Source organism: Quercus robur, chromosome 9 (genome assembly GCF_932294415.1).
Source record: "Quercus robur chromosome 9, dhQueRobu3.1, whole genome shotgun sequence".
NCBI classification, from domain to species: domain Eukaryota; kingdom Viridiplantae; phylum Streptophyta; class Magnoliopsida; order Fagales; family Fagaceae; genus Quercus; species Quercus robur.
In genome coordinates, this window is record NC_065542.1 from 15497688 (window position 1) to 15515542 (window position 17855).

Below are 17855 nucleotides of genomic sequence, written 5' to 3' on the forward strand. Positions count from 1 at the left end.
GCCATTTGGTCTTTCTTTGTTCTGGTGCTAACTCCAGGTCCACCCTAGATGCTAACTCCTAGTAGTTTCCCCGCTTGGTGTTTACTCCAAGCAAGACCTAAGTGCTGACTCCTAAGTCATATCCCTTTATTTTATTATTGTTTTAGTTTTGTTTTGGTTGTCCTGCGTCATATTTGATATCAGAGCAAACACCAATTTGTTGAAGCATCACCGCAGGAAAGAACCAGAAAATATCACCCCAAAAAAAAAAAAAATTCATTGTCGTGTTTCTCATCCCATCAAACCACAATACCCACACAAAAGCCAACCACTCTAAAGGAAACCAAATCTAGAAAACCCATTACCCACTCCACCAAAATAGTACCGCAAGAATTCGTTAATACCGATCTCACCTCGTCGTTCCAAAGCCGTTGCCCACAGCCATCACAAGCTGCCGGAAGGGCCAACCACCACAACCACAACACCATTGGAAGCCTCAGCCTCACACACCGCTGGTTCTACTACAATGCCAAACTTGCCTCTATCCAATCTCATGAGATAACCCACTGGCCTGTCTAAATTCCCCCATTTCCCTTCTTTAGCCATTTACGTAACCAAGCTTTTTGTTAAAAAAAAAAAAAAAAAAAACACCAACGCATTTGTCTCTCAAAATTGTACTTGACCCATTAGCCACTCTAAACACAATTTTACCCAACCCAAATAAAGAACCCAACACAGCCCATTATAAATTTAGCTCAATCCAATAGGCCAGCACCCAATAAAAAAATAAAAAATAAAAAAATCATCCTATTGCAAAACCCACGGCCCGATCCTTTTAACAAGCCCTAAGCCCAACTTATACAACACCAGTTTTCATTTAAAGACTCCTCTTGGGAGGAGGGAATGGAATGGAATGAAAAGAATATTTTTAGAATATTCTTCCCCCCCTCTTGTTTGGGAGTTTTAATGGAGGGGATGGAAAGTTCATTCCCTTGTTTTGGATTTTAAGTAGAAGGGAACACTCATTCCTCTCTATTCCCTGAAAACCTCAAATTTTCATTTCCCTCGAAATTGGGAGGAATGGGAGGGAATGAAATTAGATTTAATGATTTTTTTACTAAAACTCCCAAAATACCCCTATATATTCAACCCTTTATTTTAAAATAGGGGTCTAATAGTAATATTGTCATAAAATGATTTCATTCCATTCCCACCATGTTGCTCCCAAACAAGATTATTTAGATTCCATTCATTTTCATTCCTTTCTGTAGGGGCTCGATTCGCGATGGCCCCGCGATAATTATTGGCTCATGCGAAAAGAGGGGCCCAAACAATATCATTTATAGAGCGTGGGTTTGAAAGGCTAGGTTTTGGTCACCGGATGGCGGGTCGTGGAAGCTTCCGTTGGTTATTATCATCTAAGGAGTCTGGAGAGCTTTATGCTCTGGTTCTTCTTCTTGTTCTTAGGACGTCATGGTTGGGAGGACTGATTGTCCCCCATACCTAAAGTGGTTGGGGGTGGTTGTAACAGTTGAGAGTATGATTCTGTCAAGAGCAGAGTAATGAATGGCAGTATGGTAGCTTTCCTTTTGTCCTTGTTCGTTACGCTATCTAACGTTTCCTTCTTTATTGTCATAGATATTTTTAGGTTTTCTCCGGAACTGCTCCTATACCCTCTTTTGCCCTTCCCTCCAGGGGGATATCGAAGATGCCGAGGACGGAACCATCCTCGGCGGCGCCTTCAGGCCATTTGAACTTTTTATTGCCTATCCTCGGCCATAATCCTCCTCGGCCCAAGATCTGGACCCCAATGCAAACATGGGCCGGGGTCATAAATTGTCGGGCCCCACAATAGCCCCTCAAAATCCTGCTGTCCGACCTCTCGGTTGGAGGGGAGGGTTTTGGTGAGGCCAAGCTTTATTACGGTTTGTTTAGCTCTGTCCTCTATTAATGCTGACGTCCTTTCATCTGCTTAGGAAATGCGCCAGACCACAAAGCTTTCTTCTAGATTTATGCACAAGGCGCTCCCGTCGTTTCAGTGGACGAGACGCATCTTTAATGCATCACTTTTACGAGGCCAATCAATGCTGACAGTTACAGATGACGTTGGGAAGCTGAACAGACGCCACTTTGCTCGCAGAGCTTCTTGGGTATATGTACAGGTTAAATGCCACTGATCTCGCCTTCTGTATAAGAAGCCAAATGAGAGGGTACTCTCCCCCCATGTAAAGATTCTTGACCTCTCCAAAAACCCCAACCCTTAAGTTTTGCACTGAGTTTTCTTTCTCCGTATAATCACAACTTGTAGTGCGACATCTTGAAAATGGAAGTGAAGATGAAAAGATCGCCACAGTCTCAGAAACAGTTTATTTCTCCAAAGCTCAAAATGGTTCGGTCAGGCCAGGGATGGCGGAGGCTCAAGATACCCCTCATCCTCCCTTCAGCCAAAATCCGAGGCAAGGGCTCGTCACGTCACATTTCTGGCATGACTGAGCTGAGGTTCCCCACCATCAGTATCATCCGCTCTCTCATGAGCATAGCTAACATGGCACCCGTGTGTTAGGAGTCAGGACTGATGCAGGGACAAAGTATCCCTGTTTCTTCCTCTCTTCTTTTACTGGTGTCTTCTTTTGCCTCTCCTACCCCTTCTCTTCCATCACCAGATCCATCCTGGTGCTTTCCCTTCTTTCTCTTCTTCTCCTCCTTCTTTCTCTTCCTCCGAGGAAGGTCCTCCTCTCAATATGGGTGCTACTGGGGCAGAGTTTGGAAAGACTTCGAAGATGAGCCTAAAAAGACTTCGGATTGCTTATTTGTCTTGTAGTTATTGTTTGTTTGTTTGTTTTTTTTTTTTTTTTTTTATCGTTTTTGTAATTCACCCTCTGTATAGGCTTGTTTGAGCCCCACTTTGTACGTTGTAATTCCTCTTTATATTAATAAAAATCGTTATCGCTTTATTTCATATGTTCTATTTCTTCATTTGTGAAATGGTTATGCCATGAATAGACATACTATCCCGTGAATTCTTTATATTTTTACGCGTTGACCGATGCCTGGGACCCAAATCCCAGCTAATAAAAAGAAATTGCCCTGCGCTTATTGAAGCTAGTCGGCGTAAGAACGTCGAGTTAAATAAATGACACTTGAGGCAAACATCCTTACTAGGAAAAAAGAAAAGTGTATCAAGATAGGTTCACTAGAGTCTTCCTGCGTGACAATGGCGACCCAAGAAAACAATACTTAGGGCCGAAAATCCTTACTGAAGACAAGGAATAATATTATGTACGAATAGAAAGCATTGTGTACAAAAAGACCGACCTGAAAATGGGTCGTATACCCCAAACTTAGACGAAGTGATGACGGAATGCTCGATACCATGTCGGAAATAATCGCCGAGGATATCCAAAATGAACAGCACTTGCCGGTTGCTGAATAATAAGAAGTCTTGCCATCTTCCTAATGACTTTCCGAGCCTTAACCTTTTCCTGGTGTTTGGTCCGAGGACTAGGTAACTCAAAAGTCTCCTTAAGTGATTGGATTCCCCATAGGTTTGAGTCCGAGGACCATGCAATACCGTGGTTCTGTCCAAAACTTAATTTTGGTAAGTAGTTGGTTTCCCCATAGGTTTGAGTTCGAGGACCATGCAATACCTTGGTTCTGTCCAAAACTTGATTTTGATAAGTAGTTGGTTTCCCCATAGGTTTGAGTCCGAGGACCATGCAATATCTTGGTTCTGTCCAAAACTTGATTTTGATAAGTAGTTGGTTTCCCCATAGGTTTGCGTCCGAGGACCATGCAATACCTTGGTTCTGTCCAAAACTTGATTTTGATAAGTAGTTGGTTTCCCCATAGGTTTGAGTCCGAGGACCATGCAATACCTTGGTTCTGTCCAAAACTCGATTTTGATAAGTAGTTGGTTTCCCCATAGGTTTGAGTCCGAGGACCATGCAATACCTTGGTTCTGTCCAAAACTCGATTTTGATAAGTAGTTGGTTTCCCCATAGGTTTGAGTCCAAGGACCATGCAATACCTTGGTTCTGTCCAAAACTTGATTTTGATAAGTAGTTGGTTTCCCCATAGGTTTGAGTCCGAAGACCATGCAATACCTTGGTTCTGTCCAAAACTTGATTTTGATAAGTAGTTGGTTTCTCCATAGGTTTGAGTCCAAGGACCAAAACTTGATTTTGATAAGTAGTTGGTTTCCCCATAGGTTTGAGTCCGAGGACCATGCAATACTTTGGTTCTGTCCAAAACTCGATTTTGATAAGTAGTTGGTTTCCCCATAGGTTTGAGTCCGAGGACCATGCAATACCTTGGTTCTGTCCAAAACTTGATTTTGATAAGTAGTTGTTTTCTCCATAGGTTTAAGTCCGAGGATTATGCAATACCTTGGTTCTGTCCAAAACTCGATTTTGATAAGTAGTTGGTTTCCCCATAGGTTTGAGTCCGAGGACCATGCAATACCTTGGTTCTGTCCAAAACTTGATTTTGATAAGTAGTTGGTTTCCCCATAGGTTTGAGTCCGAGGACCATGCAATACCTTGGTTCTGTCCAAAACTTGATTTTGATAAGTAGTTGGTTTCCCCATAGGTTTGAGTCCGAGGACCGTGCAATACCTTGGTTCTGTCCAAAACTTGATTTTGATAAGTAGTTGGTTTCCCCATAGGTTTGAGTCCGAGGACCATGCAATACCTTGGTTCTGTCCAAAACTCGGTTTGAGTCCGAGGACCATGCAATACCTTGGTTCTGTCCAAAACTCGATTTTGATAAGTAGTTGGTTTCTCCATAGGTTTGAGTCCGAGGACTATGCAATACCTTGGTTCTGTCCAAAACTTGATTTTGATAAGTAGTTGGTTTCCCCATAGGTTTGAGTCCGAGGAACATGCAATACCTTGGTTCTGTCCAAAACTTGATTTTGATAAGTAGTTGGTTTCCCCATAGGTTTGAGTCCGAGGACCATGCAATACCTTGGTTCTGTCCAAAACTCGATTTTGATAAGTAGTTGATTTCCCCATAGGTTTAAGTCCGAGGACCATGCAATACCTTGGTTCTGTCCAAAACTCGATTTTGATAAGTAGTTGGTTTCCCCATTGGTTTGAGTCCGAGGACCATGCAATACCTTGGTTCTGTCCAAAACTCGATTTTGATAAGTAGTTGGTTTCCCCATAGGTTTGTGTCCGAGGACCATGCAATACCTTGGTTCTGTCCAAAACTTGATTTTGATAAGTAGTTGGTTTCCCTATAGGTTTGAGTTCGAGGACTATGCAATACCTTGGTTCTGTCCAAAACTCGATTTTGATAAGTAGTTGGTTTCCCCATAGGTTTGAGTTCGAGGACCATGCAATGCCTTGGTTCTGTCCAAAACTCGATTTTGATAAGTAGTTGGTTTCCCCATAGGTTTGAGTCCGAGGACCATGCAATGCCTTGGTTCTGTCCAAAACTCGATTTTGATAAGTAGTTGGTTTCCCCATAGGTTTGAGTCTGAGGACCATGCAATACCTTGGTTCTGTCCAAAACTGGATTTTGATAAGTAGTTGGTTTCCCCATAGGTTTGAGTCCGAGGACCATGCAATAACTTGGTTCTGTCCAAAACTTGATTTTGATAAGTAGTTGGGGAATTATCCCCTCGGCTATGGCGCGGGCCCTTGTTTCAAGGGGATCATCTCCTTGGCTAAATCCCTAGAATCATCTGTGCTGCTGATGCTACAAAGCGCAGTCCCGAGTGTAGAAACGTAGCCCCTAGTGAACAAACGTAGTCCCTAATGGGACTTTACGATAAAACACTACGCCTGGCTGTTGGACATGGTGTAAGTGACTTTCTCGACTCGCCACCAGCGCCAAGACACAAGCCTTCCCACAAACGGCACCAATTGTAGGGGCTCGATTTGCGATGGCCCCGCGATAATTATGGGCTCATGCGAAAAGAGGGGCCCAAACAATATCATTTATAGAGCGTGGGTTTGAAAGGCTAGGTTTTGGTCACCGGATGACGGGTCGTGGAAGCTTCCGTCGGTTATTATCATCTAAGGAGTCTGGAGAGCTTTATGCTCTGGTTCTTCTTCTTGTTCTTAGGACGTCATGGTTGGGAGGACTGATTGTCCCCCATACCTAAAGTGGTTGGGGGTGGTTGTAACAGTTGAGAGTATGGTTCTGTCAGGAGCAGAGTAATGAATGGCAATATGGCAGCTTTCCTTTTATCCTTGGTCATTACGCTATCTAACGTTTCCTTCTTTATTGTCATAGATATTTTTAGGTTTTCTCTGGAACTGCTCCTATACCCTCTTTTGCCCTTCCCTCCAGGGGGATATCGAAGATGCCGAGGACGGAACCATCCTCGGCGGCGCCTTCAGGCCATTTGGACTTTTTATTGCCTATCCTCGGCCATAATCCTCCTCGGCCCAAGATCTGGACCCCAATGCAAACATGGGCCGGGGTCATAAATTGCCGGGCCCCACACTTTCCATTCCTTTATTTTAAAACATCCAATCAAGGTTACTTAATTCTATTCCATTCTATTCTTTTCCATTCTTTTACCTAACTTAAATGCATTCCATTCCTTTCCATTCCCTTATGATCATTCCATTCCATTTCTTTATAAACTCCCAAGCAGAGCCTAAAAGTAGAAGACCCGGCCCCCACACACAAAAAAAAAAAAAAAAAAAAATCATAACATTAGTTTCAACTTTCAATCTCTGTGTTTTGTGCCCCTAAGTCTGAGCTAAAAAAAAAAAAGAAAAAAAAAAAGACTTCCTTTCATAGTGAACTTGAAAAGTAGCTTAAGGAGGCTGGGAATCGACTCCTTAACCCTCCTTCCTCCATTGATGACCTCCTTACTCTTCTTGATGAAATTGAAAATTTGTTAGCATACGTGGAGCAAGTACCATCCAAATCAATGCGAGATGCACTTTTTCCCTCAATAAAGGCTTTGATCAATAATAAACTTTTGAGACATGCTGAAATGGATGTGAAGGTTTCAGTTGTATCTTGCATTATTGAGATTACAAGAATAACAGCACCAGATGCCCCATATAAGGATGAGCAAATGAAGGAAATATTTCTGTTAGATTCTAAAGACTTAGGATTTTATGTATTTAGAACTCTAATGTGTATTGTTGGCAAACCATGATCAAAACAATATGTTTAGTCGTGTTTAGACTTGCTCAAAATTTGATTCATTTATGTAAAGTTGGAATAAGCTGTTGCAGGATTCATTTAAGCTTCTTGGCCTGGTTCGATCGATTGAAGCTTAGGCTCAATCAATCGAAAATCGAGTCAGAGGCGTTTTTTGCAGAATTCCAACTCAGCCCTAGTTTGTTTAAAACGTTTAGGGTTTTCTAATTTGCTCTAGGTATAAAAGGCAAAACCTAGCCACGTTTTATTGTTGCTCAAATTGCTATTTGTGTAAATCTCTTGTGAGATCTGTGAGGAGCTTTCATTTACACAAGCTTAGGATTATCAAGACGGAGATTCGTTCAAGAGCTTGATGATCATTCAGTTGCTGCACTAAAGAGCTTAAAGAAACACAAGCGGGTGTACTTGTACTTACTGGAGAATCCAAGAAAGAAGAAGTCCGTGGATTCGGATCTTGCACGTGGTCGTGTCAGTAAGTTCTACTGGTGGGTAGCAATAAGAAGTCGAGCATGGGGGCTTATAAGTCTTATTGTATGAACTTCGATTCTTTCAAGATAGTGGATTCAGGTTTACCTTGAGGATAGTTAGGTTAAATCCTCCCCAGATTTTTACTGGTTTGGTTTCCTGGGTGATCATATCTTTGTGTTATTTATCTTTCCGCTGTTATGCATGATATGATTGCTTGATTGTGATAACCTAGATTTGGAATTTGGACTAAGTAACAACTTGGCTAATTACCTAGGTTAATCCAATTGTGTTTTTAAGGGGTCTAAAAACTATCAAGTGGTATCAGAGTGGGTTGCTCTTTTGTTTTAGATCTTTTGATCTAAGAGCTGATCCTTGACCCCTGTTGTCATGGATAATTTGAAGTGTCTTTCTGATCATGTTTCTGCTCATGCTTCTGTTGATTTTATTGGTGCCTGTGAAACTCTTCGTAAGGAATTATTGAAATCTATGGAAATTGGTAAGAAATTCAAGAAAGAGTTAAAATTGGCTAATCTTGAAAAAAGGGAATTGGATGTTAGATTAGATGAATCTAATAAAAATAATGAATTTTTGAGAAATCAAATTTCCTCTCAAGATGAGAAGATGAAAAGTTTGGAATAAGAGTTAGTTGAATCTAAAGCTAAAAATAAAAATTTGACTAGTACCAAGCCTGCTGTTGATAACAGAAGTGTTTTTATTTCTCTTAAACCTAAAACTGAGAAAGTTTATATTCCTCCTTTCAAGAGGAATAATAAAGAAAATGCTTATTTTGACAGGTTAGACAAAGATAAAAGTTCTGATGTAGATGCTGAAGTTTCTAAACCTAAGTCTAAACCTATTGTTAGAGAGCACAATAAATCTGTTTTTGTGCCTATCTGTCACCTTTGTGGTGTTGTTGGTCATATTAGACCAAATTGTTCTTTGTTGAAGCAAGAACCAAAGCCTGTGACCAAAAACCCCACTAGGAATACTGATGTTTCTAAATTTGTTCATGTCTGCCACTTTTGTGGTGTCCATGGTCACATTCGTCCAAATTGTCATAAACTGAAATTTAAGCATTCTGTGTTTCAATCTAGGATATGTGATAGTATTTCTCCTGCCATAAGTCCATATAAATTGTTTCATATTCTTTTGAAAAATTTGAGCTTGTTGGCTTGTGAAAAGAATTTGCAGGATTTCAGTCTTTCTCAGGAGATTGGTGTAATCCCTCAAATACACTCTGCTTCTCATGGATTTTCACCTACAAAGCCGAAGACTCATGCTATATGGGTGAGAAAAGATTCTCCAAGGTGAGTGTTGCTGACTTGTCCCTGATTTAATTCTTTCAATTGTTTGTGGACATGTTTTGTTTTTTGTTTTTGGTTGTTTTGTTTTTTTTTTTTAAATCCAAAAATATTGAAAATTTCAAAAAGACAAAAATATTTTATTTTGTATCTAGTTTTATTTTTCTTGAGGATTACACGAATGATGATATATCTCTCTTGATTTAGAACATGCTTGACATTGTAGAGAAACTTGAATAGTATGTGTTATATAAGTGCTAAGCTATTTTTGATTTTATATGAGTATGTACTAGTTTGTACATGTACTCAAGGATCAATTAAGAAATTGTTATTTCTTGTTAGTGTACCCTCTATAACTTAGTTAAACATTGTCATGCATTACATTTGCATTGTTCATTTAGCATAATGTGTGCTTTTTGTTTTTGGTCATAATTTTTTTAAACCAAAAAGATTTTTGTGTTTTGTATTTCACATCTTGGATTTATAATCAAGGATTGGCCATATTATATTTACATAACATGTTTATGTACCTTGTTTAGTTTGGATGAGTTTCTTTTATTGCACTTTACTAGTTTGAACTTTATAGTGCATGTTGTGTGGGAAGATTTTATAGTTTTTGATCACTTTGTCTTGATCTTGAAGTCACATGTCTTTGATTGTCGGACTTGAACCTTTTGAGAAAGGCATAAATAACCATCTCACCACTGTTTACTAGTCAATCATGAACACCTTAGTACATATCGTAAGATTTTGTGTTTAAGAAAGTGTAGCACTTGCACAAAAAGAACATAAGGTGTAGCCTCGGTTTAAATGTTAAAATTGGTGTGTACATTATTGGACTTAATGTTAAATCAATCAATTAAAATTTGTGTACAATATGAGACAAATCAAGAAACTTACATGATTGCAAGCTTGTTTTGTAGGAGATGTGGGAGTTATATGATGCAACTCTTTAGGTGATAGTCTCTTTCAAATTCTATGTGATGAATTTTGTAGAAATTGTGCTTGATTTCTATTTACATATCACCTCACATGTATCTCAAGTTTTTGCTAGTTGCACACACTACACAAGTTACTCTTTGCTAAACTTGGTACATTATATTGTGTGTGATCTTGTTGTAACCATCCAAGATTACATGTTCCTGGATTTTGACGCAAAATGTCTTTAATGTTTGAGTTTTGAGGACAAATTGATTAAAAATCTTTTTTTTTGGAAAATTTGGGTTGAATTCCAGTGTTTTTGAAAAACTTTTCATCTCATACTCATGCATTTTATTCATAATACAATGTGCTTTGAGGAGTTTATGCATTAAAATGCTATGTTTTTCAAAAACTGATTGACCGATCAAAACTGAAAAGTTTTCGGTTTTTAAGTGTTTGACCAATTTTTTTTGCATTATTTATGTTTAGGTTTCACATGCATTGCATTTTTTTTGTATCCATCTTGCAGTTTTACAGTCATATCTCTCATTGTTTTCACACATAGCATGCATACACTTTGCTAAATTGGGTACTCAACTTGATTTAAAAATTGATTGCTTAATTTTTGAGTTATGTTCTTTTTAGTATATGCTATTTTTATGTGTGAACTGCAAAAAATATTTTTCTTAAGAGATATGATGGATAATCAATGTGCAAATATTTTCTCTACTCATGCAACTGTTTATGGGTCACATAGTGTCAAGTTTGCGTTTATTGAAAGAGAGAATATATTTTTTCATGTGTATCCTCAACCTATTTTTTTAAATTAGGTTTGTGTGTTTTTTATTTTTCCCCACCTCCTAAATTTTTCCACAAAACTGCTTTTCCCAACACTTGTTTTGTGTTTCCTATTTTTATAGAGGGAGAAGCTTGTTTTTAATCCTTGTTGTTCATAGGGGGAGTTGTTGCTCTTCGTAGGGGGAGTTGTCTCTATTTTCTATAGAGTTGAATTGTTTTGTGTACCCTTGATTGTCTATTTTCTCTTGACCTTTGTTACTCTTTGTTTGAGTTATCTTTGTCAATTCATGACAAAAAGGGGGAGATTTAGATGAAATATGGGAATATGTGTGGAAAATACAAGAATGTTCTGTTTAGGGGGAGTTAACATTGTTTTTGATGTATCTAACTTAGGGGGAGAGTTAGTTTGCATATTTGTTGATTTACTGTTTTTGTTTTTTCTGTCACACATGCGGTTATGCATTTTGTTTAGCGTTTCAGGAAATATACAGGTTGATTCAATTGAATTGCTGTCTACACTTGCAACTGATGGATAGTAGTTAGGATTGAATATGTTTTTATGAGCATTACTTTTGTAAAAGGGCTTTTCTTTGTACACTTTGAGCTTCTAGTTGTGTTTTGTCACGGATTGCCAAAGGAGGAGTTTGTTAGGTTCTAAAGACTTAGGATTTTATGTATTTAGAACTCTAATGTGTATTGTTGGCAAATCATGATCAAAACAATATGTTTAGTCGTGTTTAGACTTACTCCAAGTTGATTCATTTATGTAAAGTTGGAATAAGCTGTTGCAGGATTATTTAAGCTTCTCGGCTTGGTTCGATTGATCGAAGTTTAGGCTCGATCAATCGAAAATCGGATCAGAGGTGTTTTTCTGCAAAATTTCTACTTAGCCCTAGTTTGTTTAAAACGTTTAGGGTTTTCTAATTTGCCCTAGCTATAAAAGGCAAATCCTAACCACATTTTATTGTTGCTCATATTGCTGTTTGATGAAATCTCTTGTGAGATCTACGAGGAGCTTTCCTTTACACAAGCTTAGGATTATCAAGAAGGAGATTCGTTCAAGAGCTTGATGATCATTTAGTTGCTGCACTAAAGAGCTTAAAGAAACACAAGCGGGTGTGCTTGTACTTGCTGGAGAATCCAAGAAAGAAGAAGTTCGTGGATTCGGAGCTTGCACGTGGTCGTGTCAGTAAGTTCTACTGGTGGGTAGCAATAAGAAGTCGAGCGTGGGGGCTTGTAAGTCTTATTGTATGAACTTCGATTCTTTCAAGATAGTGGATTCAGGTTTACCTTGAGGATAACTAGGTTTAATTCTCTCCAGATTTTTACCTGTTTGGTTTCCTAGGTGATCATATCTTTGTGTTATTTATCTTTCCGCTGCTATGCATGATATGATTGTTTGATTGTGATAACCTAGATTTGGAATTTGGACTAAGTAACAACTTGGCTAATTACCTAGGTTAATCCAATTGTGTTTTTAAGGGGTCTAAAAACTATCAATTTCAATTTATTGTGGCAGCATGTGAAAATATGTCTCATGTGTCTACTCGCTCTTATAAGAAGGTGACTTCAATTCTTGATACCATTGCAAAGGTCAAGTTATGCTTGGTGATGTTGGATCTTAAGTGTGATGCATTGGTTGTTGAGATGTTTCAAAGTTTCTTGAAGATGATTAGGTCCAACCATCCACCTGCTATACTTTCAACCATGGAAACAATTATGAGTCTGGTCATAAATGAAAGTGAAGACATTTCCTTGGATCTTCTTAGTTCACTTTTTTGCTATTGTAAGAAAGGCAAACTAGAATGTTTCACCTATTTCATGGACATTGGGGGAGCAAATAATCATTAGGATTAATGCCCAGCCAGAAAAGATAATGGCACCCACTCAAAAACTACCCAGCAAGCTTAAGGGTGCACATGATGTGAAAGTTGAAGTTGTTGAACGTGCTTCTAATCAACCCTCCACAGTCCTTGAAGATCTTTATCTTGGTGAAGTCAAAGAGGTTAAAACCACAGTACTTCCTATGGTTCATAAGGTTTAAGAAGAGATTATACTGATTTCACATATTAATTTTGTTATTCCAAATGAGTTTGATGTGGTGGAATTCAAAGTTTTTCTTTTCCCTGTGCTCCCTAAGGTGATTTCAGACTTGAAGCAAGTGTTATTTGTCAGCATCTTAATCCTTCAATGGTTTAAAACTTGAGATCGAGTTTTCTCCAACCAGAGGAGAATGATGCGGGAGACGCAAGAAGATTTTTATTTAGTATTATTTATGTTTGCAAGTCAATTTTATTTTTTATGTTTTAGGTCCTAGTAGTTTATTAGGCTATTAATATTTTAATTTGGAAGCAAGGTTATTTTCGTAATAAGGCAATTAGAGTTTCCTATCTAATTAAAACTAGGGTTTAGTAATCCTTTATAAGCAATCTATTGTACTCCTTGAGGAGATAGTTGATATTTTGATGAATGAAAACAATGGCCGTTTGGTCTTTCTTTAATCTGGTGCTGACTCCAGGTCCACCCTAGGTGCTGACTCCTAGTGGTTTCCCTACTTAGTGCTGACTCCTAGTGGTTTCCCTACTTGGTGCTGACTCCAAGTAAGGCCTAGGTGTTGAATCCTAGGTCATATCCCTTTATTTTATTGTTGTTTCAGTTTTGTTCTGGTTGTCCTACGTCATTGAGCTCCTTCCACAATAGCCACATCAATTTTTTTTTTTTAATAATTTTTTAAAAAGGTCATACCCAGTGCACAAAACTCCCATTTTTTGCAGGCATCTTGGAGAGATCATGGTAGGTAGCCTTACTCCTAATTTGTTTTGGAGAGTTTCTTGGACTTGAACACTACAACTTGTAACTTTTGGTGAAAGACACTTGTCATCGCACCATGTCCCGACCTCTAGCCACATCAAACATAACAGTGAAAAATTCCAAATCACCGAATAGTGCATCCCAAATCAAATCCTCCACCCAGATAAAAAATCAACTACCCTCCTTGGCTACCAACGATATTTTAGGTCTTCCTCTACCCCTGTTCACATTTTTTTTTTTTTTATATAAATATAACTAGAAGATAAAACAGGTCTCTCAGTTATGATGCAAATCCTATAAAAGCATGAGAAAAATGTCCGCAAAAAGTCCAAACACACACAAATATATATATATATATATATAGCAATTATTTTTTGTGTTAGAAAATACCTACTAAAGCATTTTATAAATGATTTATTAAAGTCACCCAAAAACCCAATTTTATCACAACCTTTTTTCTCAAAGATCAAAAATCATTATCCTATACTGCTACTCAATCACAACTAAATTGTAAACCTAAACACCCCCCCCCCCAAAAAAAAGAAATAAAAACATTAGTAGAAGCAGTAAAACATAAATGTCAATTAAGGAAGTTACAAAGACCAATAAAATAAAATGGAGGAAAATAATACATGTGATCAACCTTGACTAATTTGTTGACAATCCATAGCCAACCCGAAATTTGGGACTAAGGCTTTGTTATTATTTTGGTTATTGTTGTTGCACACACTTACACCTAGTGGGTTTTGTACCCATAACCTGACCCTCCACCCAATCTTATTGGAGGAGAAAGTGTCATTTGAGACAGAGTTCATTAGCTTGCAAAAAAGTTTCAAAACAGCATAATAGAACCACATGCAGGCCTGTCATGAACTATAGAAGGTTTCTAGAATTCACCATTAACATTCATATCATGATCCAGTGAGTTCTCCTTGCTATTATTGCACTTGGAAACAGCCCCCTGTTTCTTTGAACTTCTTTTCTTTTTTATAAAGGACAGTCCTTCAGAGGCAACTTTTTGAAGGACAACATTGTCTCCAACTGATTTAACAATCTGACAAGCGGACTTCTGAAGATGGAAATTTTGGTACAACAGCATAAGCTTCCATTCACCATTCTAAATGAGATCTGATAGGTACACAAAGAAGAATGTAGTCCACCAAAGAGAAAGAACGGGTTTAGAACTTACAGGACCCAGACCATGAACTCCTTGAGAGTAGTCACAGCCAAGAAGTAGTGCAAGGGTAATCTGAAGATCACAAGTTACTGAATTACTTATCCAAAAAGTTACCGAGTCACTAGCTTGTTACAAGTGGAGGAAGCTTGACTCAAATGGAATATATAAAAGTAGAAACTTAGATAAAAGATTTTATAAATGCCATTTCTTAAGGAGAAAATGAAGCAGATTGTGATCAATATTATTGAGACAAAGCTGGACACCCATGCATCCACACAAACATACACGCGCGCACACACACACGTGATCAGTTCCATATGAGAAGCTCTCACGAACAACAATTCCTAAAACAGAGCTATATCATTTCAGGTCTTGTAACATAGAAGAATGTAGTTTCTTAAAGGAGTTGAAGGAGGGCTTGTCATGTCTTAAAGCCAAGATGTAAATGCTTTTGCAGCTTAGTATCACCCTTTTGTCCTTCTCTCAAAGTTGCTCATTATCATTGCATCAGGTGAACGATAAACTTTGAAGATATTACTAAGTATTATGGATGCACTTGCCTATGGCAGAAAAGTATACATATAGCCGACCGTGACTAATCTGTTAAGGATCCATAGCCAAGCTCAAAACAATTGGGACTAAGGCTTGGTTGTTCTCATTGTTAATCAATTGCATAGCAAAGGAATTATCATTTTTTTTCTAAAAAGCTTCATAAATATTTTACATTCACAATTAGAAACTTACCAATGAGTTCCTTCCAAATCCAAGCTGTCTCTCTACGTCTCTCATTTCATAGCAAGTGACATAACCACCGTCTCCTAATTTATTAGCAAAATGGAAGCATAATTAGTACAAAAAAAAACAAGTTACTCTTAAGGAATTTCAATATGCAACCAAATATGAATCTACTTACCAAGGCATATATCTCTGTACACAGTCCTTGCACCAAAAAGAAAGACATCTGAGTCCAAAGTGAAACATCCATCCTGATGGTCATTATAGTAATGTTAATGAAAAATGATAATGATGATAACAATGTCAGTGATTTTTTATGATGAGAATATGATAGTGCATAGTATGCATCTCCTATGGAATAATCCTGACATGACTAACAGTAAAAAGTGTACTCACACATAACGATTCTGAGTTCAGCAATGCACACTGTGCTTCAGCTTCCTCAATCCTAAATTTTAGAAAAATAAATTAAAAACATATAGAGTTAGTCCAGGTCTTTTGGTTTACAATAGAAGAAAAAAAGGGGTGGGGGGGGGGGGGGGGGTTGCTAACATTTTTTCACAAAAGCATTTCCATGAATCGAAGCCCTTCTCTCCCCTTTTAAGGAAACATATTCCCATATATATTTTTATTAAATAAAGTGGTGCATCATGATTTACCATAATATCATGCAAAATAAACCATATAAGACATGAAAAGTCTAGATTAGACAAGAAATTTTTTTTCAAGATTGGTTAGATTAATAAGATAAAATAATTTTTATTTATTTATTTATTTCATTCTTATGGTTTCCATTTGTTACACTTTTTTATTCATTAAACCCATTAAACTAGTGAGCTCTTGCTTCTATAATCCTATATTAAAAAAATTTACTTTAACAGTAGACTAAGCAAGCAATGCCAAGTGCCATGCCCAAAACTTTAGCCTCTTTTATCATGCATGAAAACTCAGATCCCATATTTCTTCGTAGAGAGGTAAAATTTTGCAAGTTTCTATCATCTTGAGTAACCTACCTTCATAGACCAAATCAAGTTAGTATGAAGAACTTTCCACACAAAAAAAAAAAAAAAAAAAAAATGGGACCCAAAATAAGTTTAAAAGAAAGTAAACAACATACAGTGATTGCATCTGCACACAAGGTTTCTCACCTCACTTCCTGAATTTAGGCGGCGTCTATAAGTTGATAACTTAATAGCAGGAATGGATCCATCTACAGGCACCAAAGATGACTTAAAATTAAGATATGTAGTCAAATGCTATGCTCTGAAAGCAATGACATCTTAACTGAATAAACTGTTTTCATATACTTAAACACTAAAGGGGCCAAATCCCATGTACATAGTGTGTATACAAAGAACAGTGACATTATAAGAGTCTCATTTTAAAAAAGAAAAATCACCAACACAAACATCTATGCAAACTATTCCTAAAAATCAAGTGCCCCATTAGTCATTCTTTGACAAAAAACCAAAAACCCAATCTTCACAACAAGTAAAGGATTAAATTAAAAACACACATCTAGTTTTAAAAGTAAATGACAGAATTGAAAAAACCCAGAAGGACAAAAGCATATGAATTAAGTACCTGTAACAAAAACAATGGTGCAATTAACAGCAATGAGAGCTCTGAGGTGGTGAAAGAGACCTCTGAGATAAACCTTCTGTTTTATACAAGAGTGTGATTTGCTAACGTTTTGAAGCTGAATCATCCAGCAAGAGAGATCTATGCACAACCTCTTGTTCCTAAAAACCCATAATTCAAAATTTAAGAAACCAAACATAAATCCCAAAATAAAAATAACCATTACGGTCTGTTTGGGGGATTTTTTAGAAAATAACAACAAAACCCAAACAATATCATTAGTTAGGAAACGTTTCAAACTAATTTGGTTTCTAGCAATTCGAGTTAAGAGGGGTCGATTTCTGGGTTTTTTATTTTATTATTTTCCAGCAGCTGAGGTGGTGGAGTGGCCACGTAGGCAGAAATCGAGTTCAAAGCTATCGGTTTCTAAGCCTAGAAAACGACTTCAAAGGACTCGGTTTCCAGGCTTGAAAACCGAGTCCAATGGACTCGTTTTCTAGGCTTAGAAACCGACTCCTTTGAACTCGGTTTCTTTGTGTGCAAAACCACTCGTTCCAACACTCAACAAGAAAAAATGAATCTCAATATGTGATTGCAATTGATGAGAAGAAGAAAAAATGAATCTCAATATGTGATTGCAATTGATCAGAAGGTGCAGGGAAAATTGACAAAAACCAAAGAAGCAAGAGAATTCAAATGTATGTACAAATAAGCCTACGAGTAGTACTATTCAAAGCCTAACCAAGTCCAATGGACTCGGTTTCTAAGCTTAAAAAACGAGTTCACTGAACTCGGTTTCAAAGCCTAGAAACCGAGTCCAATAAACTCGGTTTCAAGGCTTTGAAACCGAGTTCAATGAACTCGTTTTTTAAGCTTAGAAACCGAGTCCATTGGACTCGATTTCTTTGTATCAAACACTACTAGCATCATTCCATCAGTTCCTGTCTCATCATTCC

The 17855-nt window shown here is 37.7% G+C and overlaps 1 protein-coding gene across 1 annotated transcript in view; it reads right to left on the bottom strand.

The window, feature by feature from the left end:
• The window catches only part of LOC126700769 (single-strand DNA endonuclease 1-like), a 55632-nt gene that overhangs the window by 5658 nt on the left and 32119 nt on the right, over positions 1 to 17855 (bottom strand). The window contains exons 2-9 of the mRNA XM_050398956.1: positions 16903 to 17060; positions 16416 to 16528; positions 16266 to 16327; positions 15715 to 15766; positions 15497 to 15569; positions 15328 to 15401; positions 14596 to 14655; positions 14304 to 14475 (exon numbers count right to left, since the gene is read on the bottom strand). Of these exons, the coding sequence (XP_050254913.1) occupies positions 14304 to 14475; positions 14596 to 14655; positions 15328 to 15401; positions 15497 to 15569; positions 15715 to 15766; positions 16266 to 16327; positions 16416 to 16528; positions 16903 to 17060 (764 nt within the window). The remainder of the gene's footprint in view (positions 1 to 14303; positions 14476 to 14595; positions 14656 to 15327; positions 15402 to 15496; positions 15570 to 15714; positions 15767 to 16265; positions 16328 to 16415; positions 16529 to 16902; positions 17061 to 17855) is intronic.